Raw genomic sequence first — 20,410 nt, 5'->3', positions numbered from 1 at the left:
TTGATCAGGCACATTGTGAGCAGATGTCAGAAGTACTGAGGTATGTGGAAGTTGATTTTGAAAGGAAAGCAGTCCGTATTAGAGAGTCCTTCCTTGGTTTTATCCAAGTAAGCCAGAAGGATTGTCAGAGCTTGGTTGAAGACATCTTGAAACAGCTAGAGAAGGACAAAATGGAGCTACAAGATTGTTGGTCACAGTGCTATGACAATGCTGCTGTGATGGTTGGGCACAGAAGTGGTATTCATCAAAGAAAAGTGAGGAAAAACAACCTGGCAGTGTTTGTGAATTGCGACGATCACTCACTCAACTTGTTGGGTGTACATGCAGCCAAGCAGGATACAATGATGGTCACGTTTTTTGGAACCATCGAAGCTCACTACTTGTTTTTCTCTTGTTCAACACAGCGCTGGGAAAAACTCAAAAACACCGTGCCTGTGGTTGTTAAGTCGGAGTCCAATAACCAGGTGGAGTGCAAGGACAGAAGCAGTGAAGCCTGTCAACAAGTACCTTGAGGAGATACTTCAAGTTCTCCAGGACATGATAGACAATGAAAATGAGACCAGTAAAACAAGAAGTGATGCAAGGCAGCCGTACAACCACATGTTGAGTTATGATTTTCTGATTTTACTAGGATTTTGGAACAAAGTACTCATTTGCATTGACCGTATTCAAAAGAGGCTGCAGGATCCTAGCATGAACTTCCACGATGCTGCCCTGGATTTGAAAGCCCTCCGAGATCATTTTTATGATAAAAGAGAAGTGTTGGTCAGTGAGGCATCAAAGAAGGAGTCAGTCTCTGTCAAGAAGGGAATATTGAAGTTAAGAGATGTCAAGAGACGAAAGAAACGAATGGCTGATGAGAACTCGAGAGACGCTGGGTTAATAGCTAAGGAGGAAATGGAAAGAGTCATGAAGGGAACACTCGACCGTCTTCACAAATAACTGGAGGAAAGGTTCGCTCGTTTGCATGACACTGACGCCCAGTTTGGGTTCCTTCTCGATGTCGAGGGACTGTGTTACGGCGCTGACAGTAACGATCTAAAGAAGTGTGAAAATTTGGGCGAATTGTACAGGTCTGATGTTGATGGACAGCAGCTATATGAAAAAAATTTGGATTGCAGAATGTTGCTATCAAAGCAGGTCAACATGAAAATATCAAGACCTGAAGAGCTTCTTGAATTTGTTGTTCAGTATGAAGATGAGAGCGTCTTCCCCAATCTTCGCATTGCTATTCATCGCAGTTTCCATCGCCAGCTGTGAGAGATCATTCAGCAAGTTAAAACTAATGCTTTCGTATTTGAGAGCCTTCATGGGTCAAGGCAGACTCTGTGATCTTGCTCTGCTGAGTGTAGAAAGAGAAGAAACTGAAAAATCTGACTTTGATCACATCATAGACCAATTTGCATCAGTGAAAGCAAGGAAGGTGCAGTTATAATTTTCATGTAGTGCCATAATTTGTTAATTAAAAGATTAACGAGCTTGACTTGTATTTTTGAACCGATATTATTGAAAAATTACCTAAAAGATGGGTGTCAGATGTTTGGACAGGGGCGCAATTTCAGTGCTTGCCATAGGTGCTATTTTCCATAGATACATGCCTGCACTCAAGGGCAAAGGAGGGAATTCATGCCTGGAACCAGAGAAAATGCATGGGGTTCTAAATGTGTATTTTACATTGATATTCACCAAGGAGAAGTAAACGGTGGATTATGGTGAGTTTAGGGAATGGTATGATGATATTCTGGAGTATGTCAATATTAAAGAGGAGGACGGCTGGGTTTCTAGAAAACATTAAAGTGAATATGTCCCAAGGACCTGATTGGGTCTGTCCCAGAATACTGAAGTAGGCATGGGAGGAGATTGCTGGTGTTTCAACAAAAATTTTATAACCTCTTTAGCCATAGGCAAGATTGCAAAGGACAAGAGTAGTCAAAATTGTTCCTTTGTTTAGGAAGGGGAACAGGGACAAACAGGGAAACTATAGGCCAGTGAGCCTTACATCAGTGGTAGGACAATCACTGCAGATGATTTATAGGGACAGGATCTACTTGCATTTGTTAAGGACTTGCAGAGGGTTATCTCAAGAACAAAGGAGGAATTCCAAATGAGGTTGGAGGTGGAATCAGATGCACGTTAACTCTGGCAGGGTTTGCAGGCCATTACCTCCTACAAAGCGTAACCTAACATCATGAATGGCAGTGATGTTTCACTCCCAGATGACCTCAACACCTTTCATGCTCACCTTGAAAGAGAGAATAAAATTACAGATCTGAGGGTCCCTGCAGCACCTGGTGACTCTGTGATCTCTGTCTCGGAGGCAATGTCAGATTGTCTTTCATGAGGGTGAACCCTCGCAAGGTAAAAGGCCCTGATGGAGTACCTGGTGGGGCTCTGAAAACCAGTGCCAACCAATTGACATGGGTGTTCAAAGACATAATCAATCTCTCATTGCCATAGTCGAAATTTCCCACCTACTTCAAAAGGGCAACAATTAAACCAGTGCCCAAGAAGAGCAGGATGAGCTGCCTTAATGACTATTGTCCAGTAGCACTCATCTCTGCAATGATGAAGTGCTTTGAGCAGTTGGTTATGGCTGGAGTTAACTCCTGTCTCAGCAAGGACCTGGACCCACTGCAATATGTCTATTGCCACATCTGGTCTACAGCAGATGTGGTCTCACTGGCTCTTGGATCACCTGAACAATACAAATACCTATCTCATGATGCTGGTTATTGACTACAGCTCAGTGTTTAACACAATCATTCCTACAGTTCTGATTGAAAATCTCCAGAACCTGGGCCTCTGTACCTCCCACTGCAGCTGGTTAACCGGAAGATCACAAACTGGGTGCAGATTGGAAATAACATCTCCACCTCACTGACATCAAGTGCTCTTCATATGACAAACTTCTCAGTTGCAGAATCATTTTTGTGGACCTCCTTTGTCTGCACATTCTTTCTCAGATAGGATCCCAAAACTTCTCACAATACTCCAAGTGAGGCCTCACCATTACATCCTTGCTTTTATATTCTGGTCCTCTTGAAATGAATGCTAACATTGCACTTGCCTCTTCATCACCAACTCAACCTTCAAATTAACCTTTAGGGAATCCTACACAAGTACTCCCATGCCCAATTGCACCTCAGATCTTTGTATTTTCCCTCCATCCAGAAAATTGTTTACACTTTAATTTCTTCTACCAAAGTGATGATTGTACCATTCCCAGCACTGTATTCCATCTGCCACATATTTGTCCATTCTAATTTGTCTAAGTCATTCTGTAGCTTCTCTACTTTCTCAAAAGTACCTGCCCCTCCACCTATCTTCATATTGTCCTCGAGCCTTGCTACTAAGTCATCATCAATTCCATCATCCAAGTCATTGACATATGACGTAGAAAGAAGCAATCCCCACACAGCCCCCTGTGGAACACCACTAGTCACTGGCAGCCAACCATAAAAGGCTCCTTTATTCCCACTCTTTGCCTCCTGCCAGTCAGCCACTGCTTTATCCCTGCTAGTAGTTTTCCCGTAATACCATGACCTCTTGTTAAGCAGCCTCATGTCAAAGGCCTTCTGAAAATCTAAGTACACAACATACACCAATTCTTTTTCTTTGTCTATCTTGCTTGTTATTTCTTCAAGGAATTCCAAAAGATTTGTCAAGCAAGATTTTCCGTTAAGGAAACCATGCTGACTACAGACTGTTTTATTAAGTACCCTGAAACCAAAATGACAGGGATAGATTTCCTCTTGTACCATCACCCCATGAGCTTCCACATTCTGCACATTATTTTTTGTAATCTCCACCATCTTGAACAGGATGCTACCAGTAAACACACTTTTCCCTACCCCTACCACTCTCCAATTTCTACACTACAGGGATCATGCTCTTTGTTGTCCATTCATACCTTTCATCCCTCCCCTGTGATATCCCTCCTGGAACTTATCCCTGCAAGCAGTACAAGTGCTACATCTGCCCATTCACCTCCTCCCTTATGACCATTCAGGGCCCCATAGAGTCTTTCCAGGAGAGCATCATTTCACCTGCTAGGGTCATCTACTGTATCTGGACCTTCTGGTGTGGCTTGCTCTACGTCAGTGAGACCCAAAATAAATTAGGGGACCACTTTGTTGAGTGCTTTCACCCCATCTGCAACAGGTAGGACTTCCTGGTAGCCACTCATTTTAATTCTACTTCCCATTCCCATTCTGACATGCTGTTCCATGGCCTCCTTCACTGCCATGATGAGCCCTCTCACAGATTAAAGGAGCAACACCTCGTATTTTGTCTGAGTAGCCTCCATCTCGATAGCATGAGCATCAATTTCTTTAGCTTCCCCATCTCTTTTTCCATTCCCTGTCCTGGATCCCCATCTACCCCTTGTCTTCTCCTCACTTGCCTGTCGCTTCCCTCTCATGCCTTTCCTACTTCCCTTTTCTCCCATGATCCACTTTCCTATCAAATTCCTTCTTCTTCAGCCCTTTTCCTTTTCCAACTGTCACCTGCCAGCTTCTCACTTCATCCCTCCTCTCCCACCTACCTCCTTCCCCTACCACCTTACTCTGGCTTCCTCTCCCTTCCTTTCCAGTCCTGATGAACGGTCTCGGCTTGAAATGTCAACTATTTATTCCCCTCTGGAGATGCTGCCTGACTTGTTGAGTTCCTCCAGCATTTTGTGTGTATTTTTGTGGATTTCCAGCATCTGTAGAATGTCTTGTGCTTAAGCTTAGATGAGAAGCTTTGTTGGCATGGACCGAATGGGCCGAAGGGCCTGTTTCTGTTTCTTCTGGCTGTGTTTAGTGCCTAAAAATTGCATATTAAATCATTTATTAAACTTTGACTTTATTGTGGAAGGAATGTCATTGATGGGGCAATTCAATGTTGATTAATAACAAGACCTAATCAATCTTCAGAGAAGAGGTGAGGTGGCACTATATTTGCCTCTCACCTGTACTAAACAAAGACCATCTGTAACAAAAACAAATAGTGTACTGCACTGGTTAAGATCTCTACTGCTATGCTGTGAGGTATTTCACTTTAGTTGTTTTCCGTAAAAGCAATGTGTCCTGCTGGTAGAATGTTTTGGTTTCAGCTCAAGATATGGAGCCATGTTGTTCAGTTTAGGAATACTGTGTCAGCCAATCAGGATGGTGGGACTGGGAGAAGGCTTTAAGAGAGCTGGGTGGAGAGTGATTTGTGACAGACGGTGGTGGGGTTTGTGGTCTTTTGACGGGAGACGCGGAGAAGAGAAGATCGGGAATACCTGATTTGATCCCATGTGAAGGCGCTATTGCAAGGCATGCTTTGCAAGATGAAAGAGTCCAAAATGGGAAGTTCTGCTGGTGACTGGTGATGAGAATTCAGCACCTTGAGTAACGTTATACCTAGCTTTAGGAAGAGATGAGCTCCAACAGTCATGTGCACATTTAGACTGGTCAAACTCAAACTTTAATGGGCCCTTTTGTTTTTATTTTCTTTTCTTTCTCTTAGCTGTTTGATAAAACTGAAACTGGCATATATAGTTTTTTTACAGTCTTATGTTGGTATATGATTTGTCATTTCTTAGCGAATTCTGTATGGACAGTATTTACACAGCATTTTCTCAAATCAAGGTTTTGTTAATTGGAACATCCCAACTTTCCTGTTTGGTTGAACCCCAAATCATACAGACACTAGACGTATATTGTTATAGAAGTGGCCTTCGCACCTCTGAGTCACATGGCTTTAGCAGATTTGGCTATCAAGCCAAGTTTGCATACGAGCCCAGTGAGAAGGTTACAGTAGCTTTCAGCAACCTCAGATCACCAGTGAGCAGAACCTCAACTGGATCATGGCATGAAGAGCTATTCACATGTCAGGTATCCTGCAACAAGTGGCCTACCATGCCAAGGTACAAGGCACCTCAGACCTATGCTTCAATACCTCCTTGCAGAACCCCAGTCAGTTTGGATTGGCAACAACATATCCTTCTCAATCTCCTTCTGCACATGTGCACCACAAGGCTGTGTGCTTAGCCCTCTACTTTACACACCTTTTTCCTTTGACTATGAGGCTAAGCACAGTTCCAGTGGCATATTTAAACTTCCTGATGACACACTTTTGTTGGCCAAATCAAAGGTGGTGATGCATTAGCAGATAGGAGGGAGATTGAAAATCTGGCTGAGCGATGCCACAGCAACAACCTCTCACTCAATATCAGCGAGAACAAGGAGCTGATTATTGACTTCAGGAGGAGGAGTTTGGAGGTCCAAGAGCCAGTTCTCATTGGCCAATCAGTGATGGAGAGGGTCAGCAACTTTAAATACCTCTGTGTTATCATGTCAGAGGATGTGGCCTGGGCCCAGCGCATTAAATGCCATTCCAAAAACCATACGACAGTCCCTCTGCTTTCTCAGAAGTTTACGAAGATTCAGCATGTCATCTAAAACTTTGAGAAAATTCCATAGATGTATGGTATAGATTATAATGACCGATTGAATGGCAGCTGCTATGAAAACACCAATGCCCTTGAATAGGCGAAACCTGCAAAAAGTAGTGGATACAGCCAGTGTATCACGGGTAAAGCCCTCCCCACTATTGAGCTCATCTACGCAAGAAAGCAGCATCCATCCTCAAGGATCTCTGCCACCCAGGTCATGCTCTCTTCTCACTGCTGCTATTCGGAAAGGAGGTCCCAGGTTCCACACCACAAAGCCAGGAACAGTTATTACTTACCTCTCAGCCATTAGGCTCTTGAACTAGAGGGGATAACTTCTCTTGACTTCACTCATCCCAACATTGAACTATTCCCGCAACCTTTAGATTCACTTTCAAAGAAGTTTCATCTCACGTTCTCTATCTATTGTCTAAATTTTTCTTTTTGTATTTGCATAGTCTGTTGTCTTTGGTACATTGGTTGTTTGTTCATCTTGTTGTGTGTGGCCTTTCAGTATGTTTCTTTGCATTTACTGTGAATGCCGAAAAGAAAATAAATCTCGGGGTTGTATATGGTGACATATATGGATTTTGATAATAAATTCACTTTGAACTTTGTAATTTGAGTTGTCCTATAAAAACAGACCATAGCAGTTGATACAGAGTCTGAGAGTGTTTTAATAAAACTCATTTGGTCTGAGATGAGAGGCTGTGCTGAACCTGCTTTTTTATGCCCCCACACTTCAGAGATACTTGAGACATCAAATAAGTTTTTCTTCAGTTTAACGCACCAAGGGTACAATTGTTCACTTGTTTTCTTTCTTGTAAATAATTCTTGATTGTTTTCTATATTCCCACTAATTCCACCAGTTTTATTCCTTTTGCATAATCTTCAACTATTTTTCTGATATCCTAATGCATTTGGATTAGATCTTGTATTTTTGATAGCAACATAACTATCTGCAATTGTCATTACCATAACATTCAGCTGATAGTAACATTGGACTTTGCGCATGCATAGTTTATCACAGAAATCCCAGTAGTAGCTATTGAGTAAACCTCCTACAGGCCGTATTGCTTTGTTGCCTTCTTAACAGCGGAGAGAAATTGGTCGGACTGAAAATTTGGGAATTTGAGATAGTCTGGCATAAATCATGAAAAAAAATGTTATGCACAGTTGCATGAGATTTAAGTACATTGCTTGTAAGCCGTAATCACGGTTGACTGACTGCAGAACTCATTCCTTTCCTTCAAAAAAATGTGTACACCAGTTTTGTCCTTTAAAACATTAAATTGATTTTAAGAAAAAGTTATGCTCTCTATTCTTTGGTTAATCTTGTGCTTGAGATAGAATTTGTATTAAACTCTTAATAAAACGTTTAAAACATTAGCTAGAAATAGTGCTGAGTCTGCTTTGCTGCCTGACAATCCTGTGATGTGCTTGAATGCTCAGCCAGTTTGAAATATTACAGCTTTTGACTTCAAGGATCCTTTCAAACTGATTCCTGCTGGCAACTGGATCAGAAAAGGGAAACACACACCACAGACATCACCTGATTTTTAAAAAAATATATGAACAATGGTAAAATGTCGATACAGCATCACAAATTTACAAAACACTGAATTTACAGACTGTGATATCCTGAATATTGATTACATCTATTAATATTTTCAAAGGCCACTCCACCAAAAGAAATTTCAATTATAGTGCTTTGCAATCTGTGTGTATGATTTAGACATTTTCTATGGAAACCATATTCTATGATGGTCATTGATTAGAGTCAGTACATTTTTTTAATGTTGCTGGAGCTCTTCTGTTGAAAGCAAAGATTACTCAAGTATATTGTTTGGCATCTTGTATTCATAGATCAGGCATTGCCACATGTACCAATAAGGAAATTAAAGGAAAGTAGTCATTGATATAATGGTAAATTTAGTTGAGGTCAGCCATTGCCATTTCTGAGTTTGTTAATTAAGAAAATGTTTCTCATCACTACAGGTAATTAATTCTTCAAATTAATACAAATTTTAACTTGTAATTCCACATTTTAAAGTATTAAGTGTATTGTCTTTTGTTTGGACAAATGTATCTCACTGTTGCTCCTATATTTGTCTGTCACTGGTTTGACTTAAAACCCCTTGTCTTGTTCTGAGTCTGAATTTTCTGGATATTTCTTTTGAGGCAGGGTGTTCAGTGGGGAAATTAAAGTGGATTTTTGGTGTCTGTGGTTGAACACTGCTTGGAAAGTTGTCTGCTATTGATCTCAAATGAAGAAGTTTTCACAGGGCATGGTTCATGTAGGGGAAAAGAGGTTGATTGGAATATCAGAACTCACCTTATAAGTTCTATCTGCTACTGTGTGTAATAATCTCTAAAGAAAAATTTTCCAGTTTGTTTATGTATTATTGGGAGAAATGAATTGCTGTACAAAGCAACAGTTGCTTCCATTGTCAGTATTCTTCCAATTTTGCCATGTTTCTTTTAAACACGAGAGTAAGCGCACAATGAAGAATGGAACTCCTTGTTTAAAGGAAAGATCTTCAATGTCTCCTCTGTACTTTAAATGGCTTGTAATTTAACACTGGCACTACCTCCTGTCTTTGTCACTGGAATAATCTGTGGTATCTCACTGCCCACACTAGAACAAGGAGGAGGTTATGGCCATACGGTTTCGGGAAGCAGATAGCATTGCAGCCATTGCTGAACTCCGCCAGCGTATTGCTGAACTGGAAATCCAGGTACAATTGATTGTATATGTGTGTTGTGACCATTGTTGTTCTGTCTGAACTGCATCCTGTTACTTGTCGCCTTGTGGTCACTATCACCAGCATGCATCTGGCAAAAGACATGCTGCAACACACCTTGGCATTGATCATCAGTGTTGCCCCATCTTGGTTAGTCTTTGTGAACTTGCATCAATCTGTCCTGCTTGTTTTGTCCCAGTTGTTACCTCTTGTTTCCGGTACAATTGCATTCTGTACATCTGATGATAATACAGGCTTTCCACCTTGTCTTTCACTGCTGATGTAGAGAGTTGAATGTAAGCTAAATGCCAGTGGTATTAAGATGGACAATCCTCAATTTGTTCCAAACTTCCACCTACCTCCTGTCTAGCATTTAATAAATATTTCACTCCTCTGTAGTATGAGAGTTCTGTTTAACTCTTCATGCTCTGCAGATTCATGTTCTGAAGTCTTGTATAGTTTTAGACAACAATATATGTTCGTATTTTAGTTAATTGCTGACAAAGTTCAACATCAGCATTGGATCAGTGAGGTTTATTTTAACTCAACAAAGAAGTGAACCAAAAAGCTCACCACATCTGGTCAATCACTTGCTACTTAAAGTATGTCTGTGAAGATAAATACTTGTTTTTGTCCTTTATAATCAGTGAAACAAGGTGGTATTGGCAGTGTTGCTGGCAGGGGGTTATTGTGTCCAATGTAAGTATTAGGAATAGTACATAAACCAAACAATTAGTTAAATATTCTACTTAAAAGCCAGTACATAATCTTCCAGGCCTTTAGGAGTTTCCAGTTTAAGCCACTTGATTGGTCCATTCAACTGATTTGTTTTAATGTATGTGAACACTGTACTAAAGGTAGGCATATTGATGTATTCACGATGCTGCTACAGTCCTTGCAATGTGTCTGTACTGGTCTCATGGTTATTTAACTCATAACCAGGACTGTAAATTACCATCAGCCAGTTGAACTGGTGATGCATGCATATATGTGCTGCCTAATACTTGCCTTTCTAGATGTGTGTAATGTGATACTTGACGTTTGTGCTGAATGCTGTGTTCCATGACATTTAACCCGTTTAGTCTCAGTTGCGTGACACTTAACAATTTAGGCCGTTGTAGTATTCCCTAGCAGACATTGTGAAAGTGTATGGAAATCAAATCTCCATGTGAAAAGAAAGAGGTACCAAAAGTAAACCAGTCAGCCAGAAGCTGACAGAATGATTAATAAAGCAAAAGAAGGAAATGACATACAACATATCTTATATAACAGAAGGGAAGATTTCTATCAGGCATTCTTTAACAGAGCTATTTAACTGTACGGATGATAGTGTCAGTGTAATTAGCAGGCTAGAACTGATGAACTAACCCACCAGAATCTTCATAGGGGATTATCGTCAATTAAAAGATTAAACTAAGTGTGTTGATACTCTGGAGTTTGGAAGAGTGAGAGATAATTTATCATTGAAATATATAAGATCTTGGGTCCTTTGGTACAGTAGATGCTGTGAGAATAATTCCATTCATAGGGGAGTTTAGAACTAGAAGACATTGTTTCAGGATAGGGGGAAGATTTTTTTTAACATAATGGTTCTTTGAAACTCTCAAGCCCCAAACTGTAGATACAAAGTAATTGATTTTATCCTATGTCAAGAGAGTTTTCTGGTCCATCGTGCAGTTGAAATTTATAGGCATCAAGTAGATAGGTGAAGGTCAAAGATAGAGCAACAACACCTCACTGGCAGAGCAGACTCATTGAATTGTTTAGCTGATTTATATTGTAATATACTTAAAATTTTTCTTTTGAAAATATTTACTTTTTCCATCATGAAAAGCTTTGAAAGATACAAGATGCATCATTGTTTTTGTAGAAAGTTCCACATATTAATTACCCGATTTTAATGTTCTAATATCACTTGTAGTTTTTGTAGTGACCTGTATGCCTTCTGCCATTGTTTGCTCACTGATTTAAAAAAGGATATTTTCTATGTTTTTTCTATGATTTTTTTCTCGTTTTCTTCGTCAAAATCCATCATAATTTTGAAGGTCCTCATCACATCTTTTAATATCTATCTCTGCAAAGTAATCCTTCTTCCCTTACCATAACTGAAGCCTCTGACACAATATATTTTTGAATTTCTTCTCTCTGCTCTAGATACTCTGAAGTAAGATGCTCAAACCTCAGCAGTGTTCTAACTGCAGTTCTAACAAGTTTTGTCAAAGAAGTAAGATGTGGTTTAAAAGCTGAGAAATACTGAATCTTTGCAAAGTTGAGTTTTAAAGAGAAACTGTGTAGAGCAAACAGGCGAAATGCTTATGGTTGGAGCAACAAGGCTTTGTGCTTCCTCAAATGTCAACCAATATACTGGCAAGCATTTGCAATCTAAATTTTTTGCTATGAGCTTCCTCATTTCACTGCACAATCTTAGAATCTCTGTAATATCTGACTCTAATGTGAGTTGTTCAGTCATTTGCCACATTGCTGCATTTAGTGAACAGGCTTTTTAGCTTATCACACACTGCATGTGCTGCACATCTAGGGAACCAAACCTCATGCATTCCGTAGGTTTGGTGAGATCATCACACAAATGAGTAGCGTTGAGCTTATTTCTAAAATTTTTTTTTAAAGAGTTGAAAATCTGGATGTCAATGAGTTTAAAAGTTTTGTATGAAATTGTTTCAGAAGGCTTCACGGTATGTGCTGTTAACTTAACCACACTGAAACTTTCTGAGCTGTGCAGTCAAATTGAAAGGAATATCAGAAGAGATGAATATTTCCCAAATACCAAAAAAAATTGCAGTGGTTTAACATTCTCATTAAATCTGTTTCTCTGGAGCATCATGTGCCCCCAGATGATATTTATTCTTGATCTGAGAAGTAATACACTGGAAAGAATGAACTTGTATTTCTGTACAAAGGTCCCGTGGTCCCTGTGTGCTTTTTTGCAGAAAATAAAGCACCTTCTGAAGTGTAGTCCCCAGTATAAAGTAGGAAATACACCAGTCAAGATTTTTCTGCTCCATTTTATAGACTGATTCAAGGTGTTAGAAGAAAGATGAGAAAATTCCTGGGCTTGCTATATGGAGGAGCAAAGCAGGTCCAGTCAATTGAAGAAATTAATCTGAGGCCGTGCACAGCCTCCTTATTGAACAAATGGGCCAACAGAACTCTTTAAAAAATGTTGAGAATATATCCTGACATTGCTACCATCATTTGTTTCAACATCACTAACACAGATAATCTGATCATTATCACTTAGGCCTTTGTGGGTACTTGCTGCAAAGTCGTTGAGGACAATCTACATTTCTACAGTGTCTACAGTTCAAGAAGATTGGGAGGTTCCTTTGGCAGATCCTGAGATGGTGAACTGCACCACAACCAGTATCTTGATTGGCATCTGGTCCCAGTTTTTACTGCCTTGCATTGAAGTATGTGGTGCAATTGCCATGGATGGAAATTTCTGTAAAATTGTCTTCTGCAGATTCTGAGATTGTGTGCGTAGTAAAGCTGGCCTTTCCTGCAAAAAAAAACTTACAATCATGGAACTGAATAGAGGGATAGAATTTTCTTTAAAGCCTTTGGAAGCTAAACTTTCAGATACTCCAAGCAAAGTTTCATCTAGAAAAATCATTCCCATCCATCCTCACCAGCTAAGAAATCCTTTGGATATTTGACATGTCAGAATAGTTTAAAAACTATTTAACTATTTCTGAAAGTGAGTGTTTATTGCATTATTATGGGAGTCATTTTTCAAATATTGTTTGTCAACTGAGGAAGTTTAATTGCAATGTGATTTATCTTACCATTGCTAATTTCCCTTTGTAATTCCCCACCAAACTGTAATTAAGCTGCAGGCATTTTATATTCATAAATCAACACTCTAATTGAAGAGAAGTAATTTGTATTTCAGATTTGATGTAGTCTCAGGGAACGGATGTTATGTCATAAATTTGTAAGATTATGTGCACTGTCCTTCGTTTTCTCACATTTTTTCTTTCTCATCGAGGTCATAGCACAGAAACACGCACTTTGTCATATCTAGACTGTCCTGAGTCATTAATCTACCTAGTCCCACCAACATGCACCCAGACCATAACCTTCTATACTCCTCCCATCTATGTACCTATCCAAGTTTGTCTTCAGTGTTGAAATTGACTTCATACCACTTGTACTGGCAGCTGATTGCACACTCTCACCACCCTCTGAGTGAATAAGTTACCCTTAAACATTTCACCTTTCACCCTTAACCCATGACCCCCAGTTGTGGTTTCTCCTCAATCTTCTACATTCTAGGAAATAAGGTCCTAACCTATTCTACCTTTCCCTATAACTCAGGTCTTTCAGACTCAGCCGCGTCCTTGTAAATTTTCTTTGCAGTCTTTCGATCTTATTAACCTACATCTTTCTTGTAGGTAGATGACCGGAACTGGATATAGTACTCTGAAATAGGCCTCAGCAACATCTTATACAATTTCAAAATAACATATAAACCCCTATACTGAATAAATTGATTTATGAATACCAATGTATCAAAAGCTTTCTTTACGACCCTATCTACTTGTGATGCCACTTTCAAAGAATTATAAATTTGTATTCCCAGATTGCTCTGTTCACCCACACTCAGTGCCCTATCGTTCACCGTGTAAGATCTACCCTGTTTAGTCCTCCCAAAGTGCAAACTGAAATATTGATGTCAGAGATGGAAAGGGTGATTTGGAGTCTAAAAGTCAAAAAGGCGGCCGGTGAAGATAGGATTTCCACTGAAATTCTGAAATCACTTGGTCCGAAGGGAAAAACGAACCTTTTAGCGATATTAAACAACAGTTATATGACAGGAAATCTTCCAGAGGACTTTTTCAAATCGGTATTTATTGCCTTACCAAAAATGCCAAGGACGAAAAAATGTAACGAATACAGGACAAAAAGCATAATGCCTCATTGCGTCAAGCTACTGTTGAAAATAGTGTACGGCAGAATGAAAGGTACAACCAGCGATGAAATTGGAGAAACACAGTTTGGCTCAGGAACAAGGGAAGGAATTTGGCAATGAGAAACATCATGAAGAGATTCATTGAGACACAAAAGACTATCTACTTATGCTTTATTGACTATGAAAAGGCTTTTGATAAAGTAAGACACGAGAAAGTAATAGAGGTGCTGAACAAATACGATCTGGGATGGGAGAATATGCAGATAATAAGGAACTTGTATTGGAAACAGAAAGCAGCAGTCAGGGTAGAAAATGAGCTATCACCAAGGGCATGTATTAAATGAGGCATAAGGCAAGGCTGTGTTGGTTCGCCGGATTTGTTCAACCTCTACGGAGAATGGATTTTTCGGGAATGCGACCATCAGGAAACAGGTATTCCAATTGGAGGCCAGAAGAAGGATAACATCAGGTATGCGGACGACACCGCGTTGTTAGCTGACAGCGAATGCGAACTGCAAATTATGCTGAATAGAGTGAATGAGAAAAGCCTTGACTACGGACTTAAAACCAACCCTAAGAAAACAAAATCAATGGTGGTAAGCAAAACAAACACTAAAGACTCATTCATGATGGTATCATTACAAGTGAATGGACAAGACATTGAACAGGTGCAAAAGTTTGAATATCTTGGCAGTTGTCTGACAGATGACGGGGGATGTGAAGTTGAGATCAGGAGAATAGGTATGGCTAAGACCCAGTTCATGAAGCTAAAAGATCTACTATGCAATCGGAAGGTAGACGTCCAAAGTAGAATCCGCTTCCTCGAGTGTTATGTATGGTCAGTGCTGAGGTATGGATCAGAAACATGGACCCTGAAGAAGGATGACGTGAAACAAATTAATGCTTTTGAAATGTGGTGCTATCGACGAATGTTGAAGATCAGCTGGGTAGAGAAAGTTTCAGATGAGAGGGTTTTGTCCGAAGTTGATAGACCACAGATATTGCTGGAGAAAATTATGAAGTTAAAAGTTGCTTATTGTGGACATGTTACGCGGACAGGTAACAGCTTGTTGGACTTGCTATATGGAAAGGTGGAGGGAAAGAAAGGAAGAGGAAGGCAAAGAACAACGTGGCTGGATAACATCAAGGATTGGACCAAGCTGGACAAGACTAGGGATATTGTGGACAAGTGTCGGGACAGAACTGCATGGAGGGAAATCGTCTGCCAACTGGAGATTCCAAATGCAACCTAATGACGACAAAATGCAACACCTCACATTTGTCTGCATTAAATTCCATCTGCCATTTTCAGCCCACTTTTCCAACTGGTCCAGAAGTTGCTGCAAGCTTTGATAGTCTTCCTCACTATCCACTACATCTCCAATGTTGTTGTCATCGACAAATTTGCTGATCCAGTTTACCAGATTATGATCCAGATCATTTACATAATTGACAAACAGCATTGGGCCCAGCACCAATTCCTGCAGCAATACCACTAGTCTCAGGCCTCCAGTGAGAAAGTCAACCATCTATACCCACTCTCTGGCTTCTTCTGCAAAGCCAATTCCAGTGTACTTCCTCATCTTGAATGCCAAGCAACTGAACCATCTTGACCAACCTGCCAAGCGGGACCTTGTCAAAGGTTTTGCTGAAGTTCTTTTGTCAGCATCCACTGCTTTGCCTTCATCAACTGTCGTAGTAACTTTCTCAAAACTCTAAGATTGGTTAGACATGACTTGCCACAGTTAGAACCTCTTTGACTATCCCTAAGCAGTCTCTGTCTCTCCAAATACTAAATACTCTCCAAATCTAGTCCCTTAGAATACCTTTCCTACTTCTGATGTCAGGCTCCCCGGCCTATAATTTCCTGGCTTATTAGAGCCTTTGTTAAACAATGGCTGTTGTTTCTCTTGCTGTGCTGCTCTCTGCTTTTGTTTCTTAATCGTTCTGTTTCTCACAAAGGAGAAAAAGCTGATGTGTTGGGTTTTTTTTTAAACTTGTTGGAAAGCTGCCGCTGTAATACTGCTGTTGAAGAAAAGGAGAGGGACAGAATGAAGCTAATCTTTTGTCTGTCAAATTTCCTAGAAAGATGGGAAGGTGAGACAGTGCAGGAGTTTACCTAGAATAGTTACAGGAATGGTACACTTCAGTGAAAAAATAGAGCCAAAAGTATGTGATTTTCCAATTTCCATTCTAAATATTTATAGTATGCATATTACAAAAAAAATTAAAGTGCCGTGCAGTTTTCAGGATACGTCAAAGTTTCCTGCTCAGAACAATAGTTGGTCCGCGCAACTGTAAAAACAAAATGGAGGGAAAGTTGATTAAGACGCTGACTATGGAAAAGGAAAGATTTGCTTTTTTTAAAGGATAGGTGACTAAGGTTAAAGGTTTTGGTCAAGAGATGCCAAAGAAGTTTGAGCAACATGCAGTCAGAGGTAATGACCTGTAATTTTCTGTCTACAAGTTGGATAAGTAAAGATGACCACTGACTGCAAAAGGGAATTGGATGGGCATTTGAGCTAAATAATTGCGTAGCCATGGTGAAGGAGTAGGAGAATGGACTGGCTAGATTGTTCTATAGAGAAACAGAGTGCACTAGTTGGGTCAAATGGCATCCTCCACTCCCATAATGACGATATGTCAAGCCCGTACAGAACAGTCAGAATAGATTATGGGGTGATCCATCTGTAGGAAGAATGTTTACCAGATAAATAGTGATGAGGACGAATTTCTTTCCGCAGAGCCTTCAGAGTTTTCTTGTGCAAGTCAGGACAGTACAATATGGAGAGCAAGCTGTTATTCATGCAGCAAGCTCCCCCCCCCTCCACTTAGCTAATGAATCCAACGGAACGGCAACGATCTATACAGTTTGGCATCACAGGAGTTGCCAGTCAGCTTTGAACTCAATACAGGACTGGCTTTGGGACTTCAGCTCTAGATTTTTCCTTGACATTTACTCCCGAAGCCTCCCCCCATGAGTGGGTACAGCCGCAAGGCAGCAGAGATTGGAGATCAGAGTTTTCCTCCTCCGAGATGAACTGCCAACCACGGCTGACGAGCCCCATCAGCCCAGAGCAACTGGCTTTAAGGTGCTAGTAATCTGCCTTTGCCCTTTCTCCTGTCAATAGAAATGGTTCCACTGGGCTTTGTAGATAAGCCGCTGTGAAGGCCGGGAGCTGGACTTAGTTGTTAGAGGCAATTTGAGGTGCCTGCCACTGGGGGTGGGTTCTGTGGAACTGATCATATTAGTCCAATTATAGTCTTGCAGAAAGGCAGATAAAATTCGAGTGCTGTTTCCCCAACTCCTGCTATCTCTTGCGCTTTTCTGTTTCTGTCCATTAAATTTACTTCTCTTTTGTAGCCAGCCAACAATTCCCACATTGACTGGACTGAGAGTAACTACTGAAGCATAACCACAAAATTCACACATTTTACTAACAGAGCGCTGGACAATCTGCTGGCTTGCCAGCTGCATGTGCCTTAGTTACCTGCAGGAACTGCAGTCCCTCATATCAGGCCCTCCTCTTAATGAGTCGTGTTTCATGTGTCTGTCATCAGCACTATACCATGATGTCAAGTATTGTCTGTGTTTGTTCCTCATGACTAAAGACTGAATTCCGGCATTTTGGCCTTGGTACTTGAGTATATTAAAGTCTGGTCAATGTTGCAAATGAACAAAAAGTTGATTTTTGAAAAGGGTTACTGAAAGCCTGAACAGCCTGCTTAAGGTGTCTGAGAAACTCATTGTCAGTAATGGACGGCTGATCAGCCCAGCCAGGTAAGTACAAAACCAGGTTTGTGTGGCAATTGATTGCTAATTTAAACAATCAGTCAATTCCTTCGTACGTCAGTGAATCAATTTGAAGAAACCTTGCAAAGTGAACTCGCTTAACTCTATTATCTGCGCAAGTTTAACAATAATTGCAGAATGTGACATGATTTTAAGAATATGTTTTGACTTTAATGTTTGTTTGTTTAATATGTAATTATTCCATACTGTCTGCAGTATAACTGACAGTGTTACTAGAAAAGCTGCAGTTTTTCTTCTGAGTAATTAATCCAATGGGCTTCTATCGGAAGCAACACACATCAAAGTTGCTGGTGAATGCAGCAGGCCAGGCAGCATCTCTAGGAAGAGGTACAGTCGACGTTTCAGGCCGAGACCCTTCGTCAGGACTTCTGTTAGAATATGACTTTGGTATTGGTTTGAATCAGGGATTCCTGATATGAGGTTAAACTACTCTGCACTATCGGGATTAATACAGTTGAAAACATTTGGTTAGCTACACCTGGGTCACACTGGAGTAGAAAAGGGAATAAAGGGAATTTAGGCTCACTCAAACGATGTAGGAAGTGAGGGGGTTTTGCCAGTATGGGGGGAGAAAGTTAAAAGCTGATGTTTTTTTTAATTCATATCATATTTTGCGATTGTTTCTACTGGTTGTAAATCAGTAAAACAAAGGCATAAACCAAAGATCATTGCTGGAAGAATGAAGAAGGAAGTTAGAGGAGGTGTTATCACAGTGGTTTATTGTATCAGAAATCATGAGTGTGTTGAGACCAAGACTGTAAAATAGCATTTTTGCAGAGATCAAGAATGATAATTGCCTTCGTTGATAACTCACTTCATCTGCTTTAATTGTAGTTACCTCTTACACATTTTATTCTGATTTTCATTAGGGACATTACATTTAAATCATTGGACTCTGGCATCGTGCCAGAGGACTGGAAAATTGCAAATGTCATTCCATTCTTTAAGAAAGGAGGAAGGCAGCAGAAGGGAAATTATAGACCAGTTAGCCTGACCTCGGTGTTTGGAAAGATGTTAGAGTCAATTATTAAGGATAAGGTGATGGTATACTTGGTGACACAGGACCAGATAGGACAAAGTCAGCGTGGTTTCCTTCAGGGGAAATCCTGCCTGACAAATCTGTTGGAATTCTTTGAGGAGATTATAAGTAGGATAGATAAAGGGGATGCAGTGTATGTTGTGTATTTGGACTTTCAGAAGGCCTCTGACAAGGTGCTGCACATGAGGCTGCTTACCAAGTTAGGAGCCCGTGGTAGTACAGGAAAGTTACTAACATGGTTAGAGCATTGGCTGATTGGTAGGAGGCAGCAAGTGGGAATAAAAGGATCCTTGTCTGGTTGGCTGCCAGTGACGTGGTGTTCCGCAGGGGTTGACATTGGGACCACTTCTTTTTATGCTCTATATAAGTGATTTAGATGATAAGATAGATGGCTTTGTTGACAAGTTTACAGGTGATATGAAGATTGGTGGAGGGGCAGGTAGTGTTGAGGAAACGGGTAGGATGCAGAAGGACTTAAACAGATTCAGAGAATGGGCAGATGAAATATTATGTTGGAAAATGCATGGTCACGCACTTAGGTAGTAGAAATACATGTGCGGACTATTTTCTAAATGGGTTGAAAATCCAAAACTCTGAGATGCAGAGGGACTTGGGAGTCCTTGTGCAGAACACCCTAAAGGTTAACTTGCAAATTGAGTCATTGATGAGGAAGACAAATGCAATGTTAGCATTCATTTCAAGAAATCTAGAATACAAGAGCAAGGATGTGATGCTGAGGCTTTATAAGGCACTGGAGAGGCCTCACCTTCAGTTTTGTGAACAGTTTTGGGCTCCTCATCTTAGAAGAGATGTACTGGCATTAGAGAGGGTCCAGAGGAGGTTCACAAGGATGATTCCATGAATGAAGCAGTTATCATATGGAGAATGTTTGATGGCTCTGGGTCTGTACTCGCTGGAATTTAAAAGGATGAGGGGTGATCGCATTGAAACCTTTCGAATGTTGAAAGGCCTAGACAGAGTAAATGTGGAAAGAATGTTTCCCATGGTGGGAGAGTCTAGGACAAGAGGGCAAAGCCTCAGGATAGAGGACGCCCTTTCAAAATGGAGAAACAGAGAAATTTCTTTCGTCAGAGGATGGTGAATTTGTGGAATTTGTTGCCACATGCAGCTGTGAAGGCCAGGTCGTTGGGTGTATTGAAGGCAGAAATTGATACGTTCTTGATTGGACATGGCATCAAAGGTTTTGGGGAGAAGGCTGGGAAATGGAGTTGAGGAGGGGAAAAAAGGGATCAGCAATGATTGAATGGCGGAGCAGACTCAATGGACCAAATGGCCTATTCCGCTTCTATGTCTTATGGTCTTATAGTCTACATTAAAGAGACATTTTTAGTGTTATATAGGAGCATATCATATGATGTAGGTGAACATGGTTTCGTGACCATGATTATTCTTGGCAAATCTTTCTACAAAAGTGGTTTGTTGTTACCTTCTTTTGGGTAGAGTC

General features: G+C 40.5%; 1 protein-coding gene across 4 annotated transcripts in view; it reads left to right on the top strand.

Moving 5' to 3' along the window:
* LOC134339458 (EVI5-like protein) overlaps positions 1–20,410 on the top strand; it is a 275,292-nt gene that overhangs the window by 224,038 nt on the left and 30,844 nt on the right. For 3 of the 4 annotated variants that reach the window (XM_063035989.1, XM_063035988.1, XM_063035986.1), the window contains one exon: positions 9,061–9,156. The exons of the other annotated variant lie outside the window; for it this stretch is intronic. In XM_063035989.1, the coding sequence (XP_062892059.1) occupies positions 9,061–9,156 (96 nt within the window). The remainder of the gene's footprint in view (positions 1–9,060; positions 9,157–20,410) is intronic. 4 annotated transcript variants of the gene reach the window in all.

Source organism: Mobula hypostoma, chromosome 29, assembly GCF_963921235.1.
Source record: "Mobula hypostoma chromosome 29, sMobHyp1.1, whole genome shotgun sequence".
Lineage (NCBI taxonomy): Eukaryota > Metazoa > Chordata > Chondrichthyes > Myliobatiformes > Myliobatidae > Mobula > Mobula hypostoma.
This window is presented reverse-complemented; position numbering and strand designations above follow the sequence as displayed.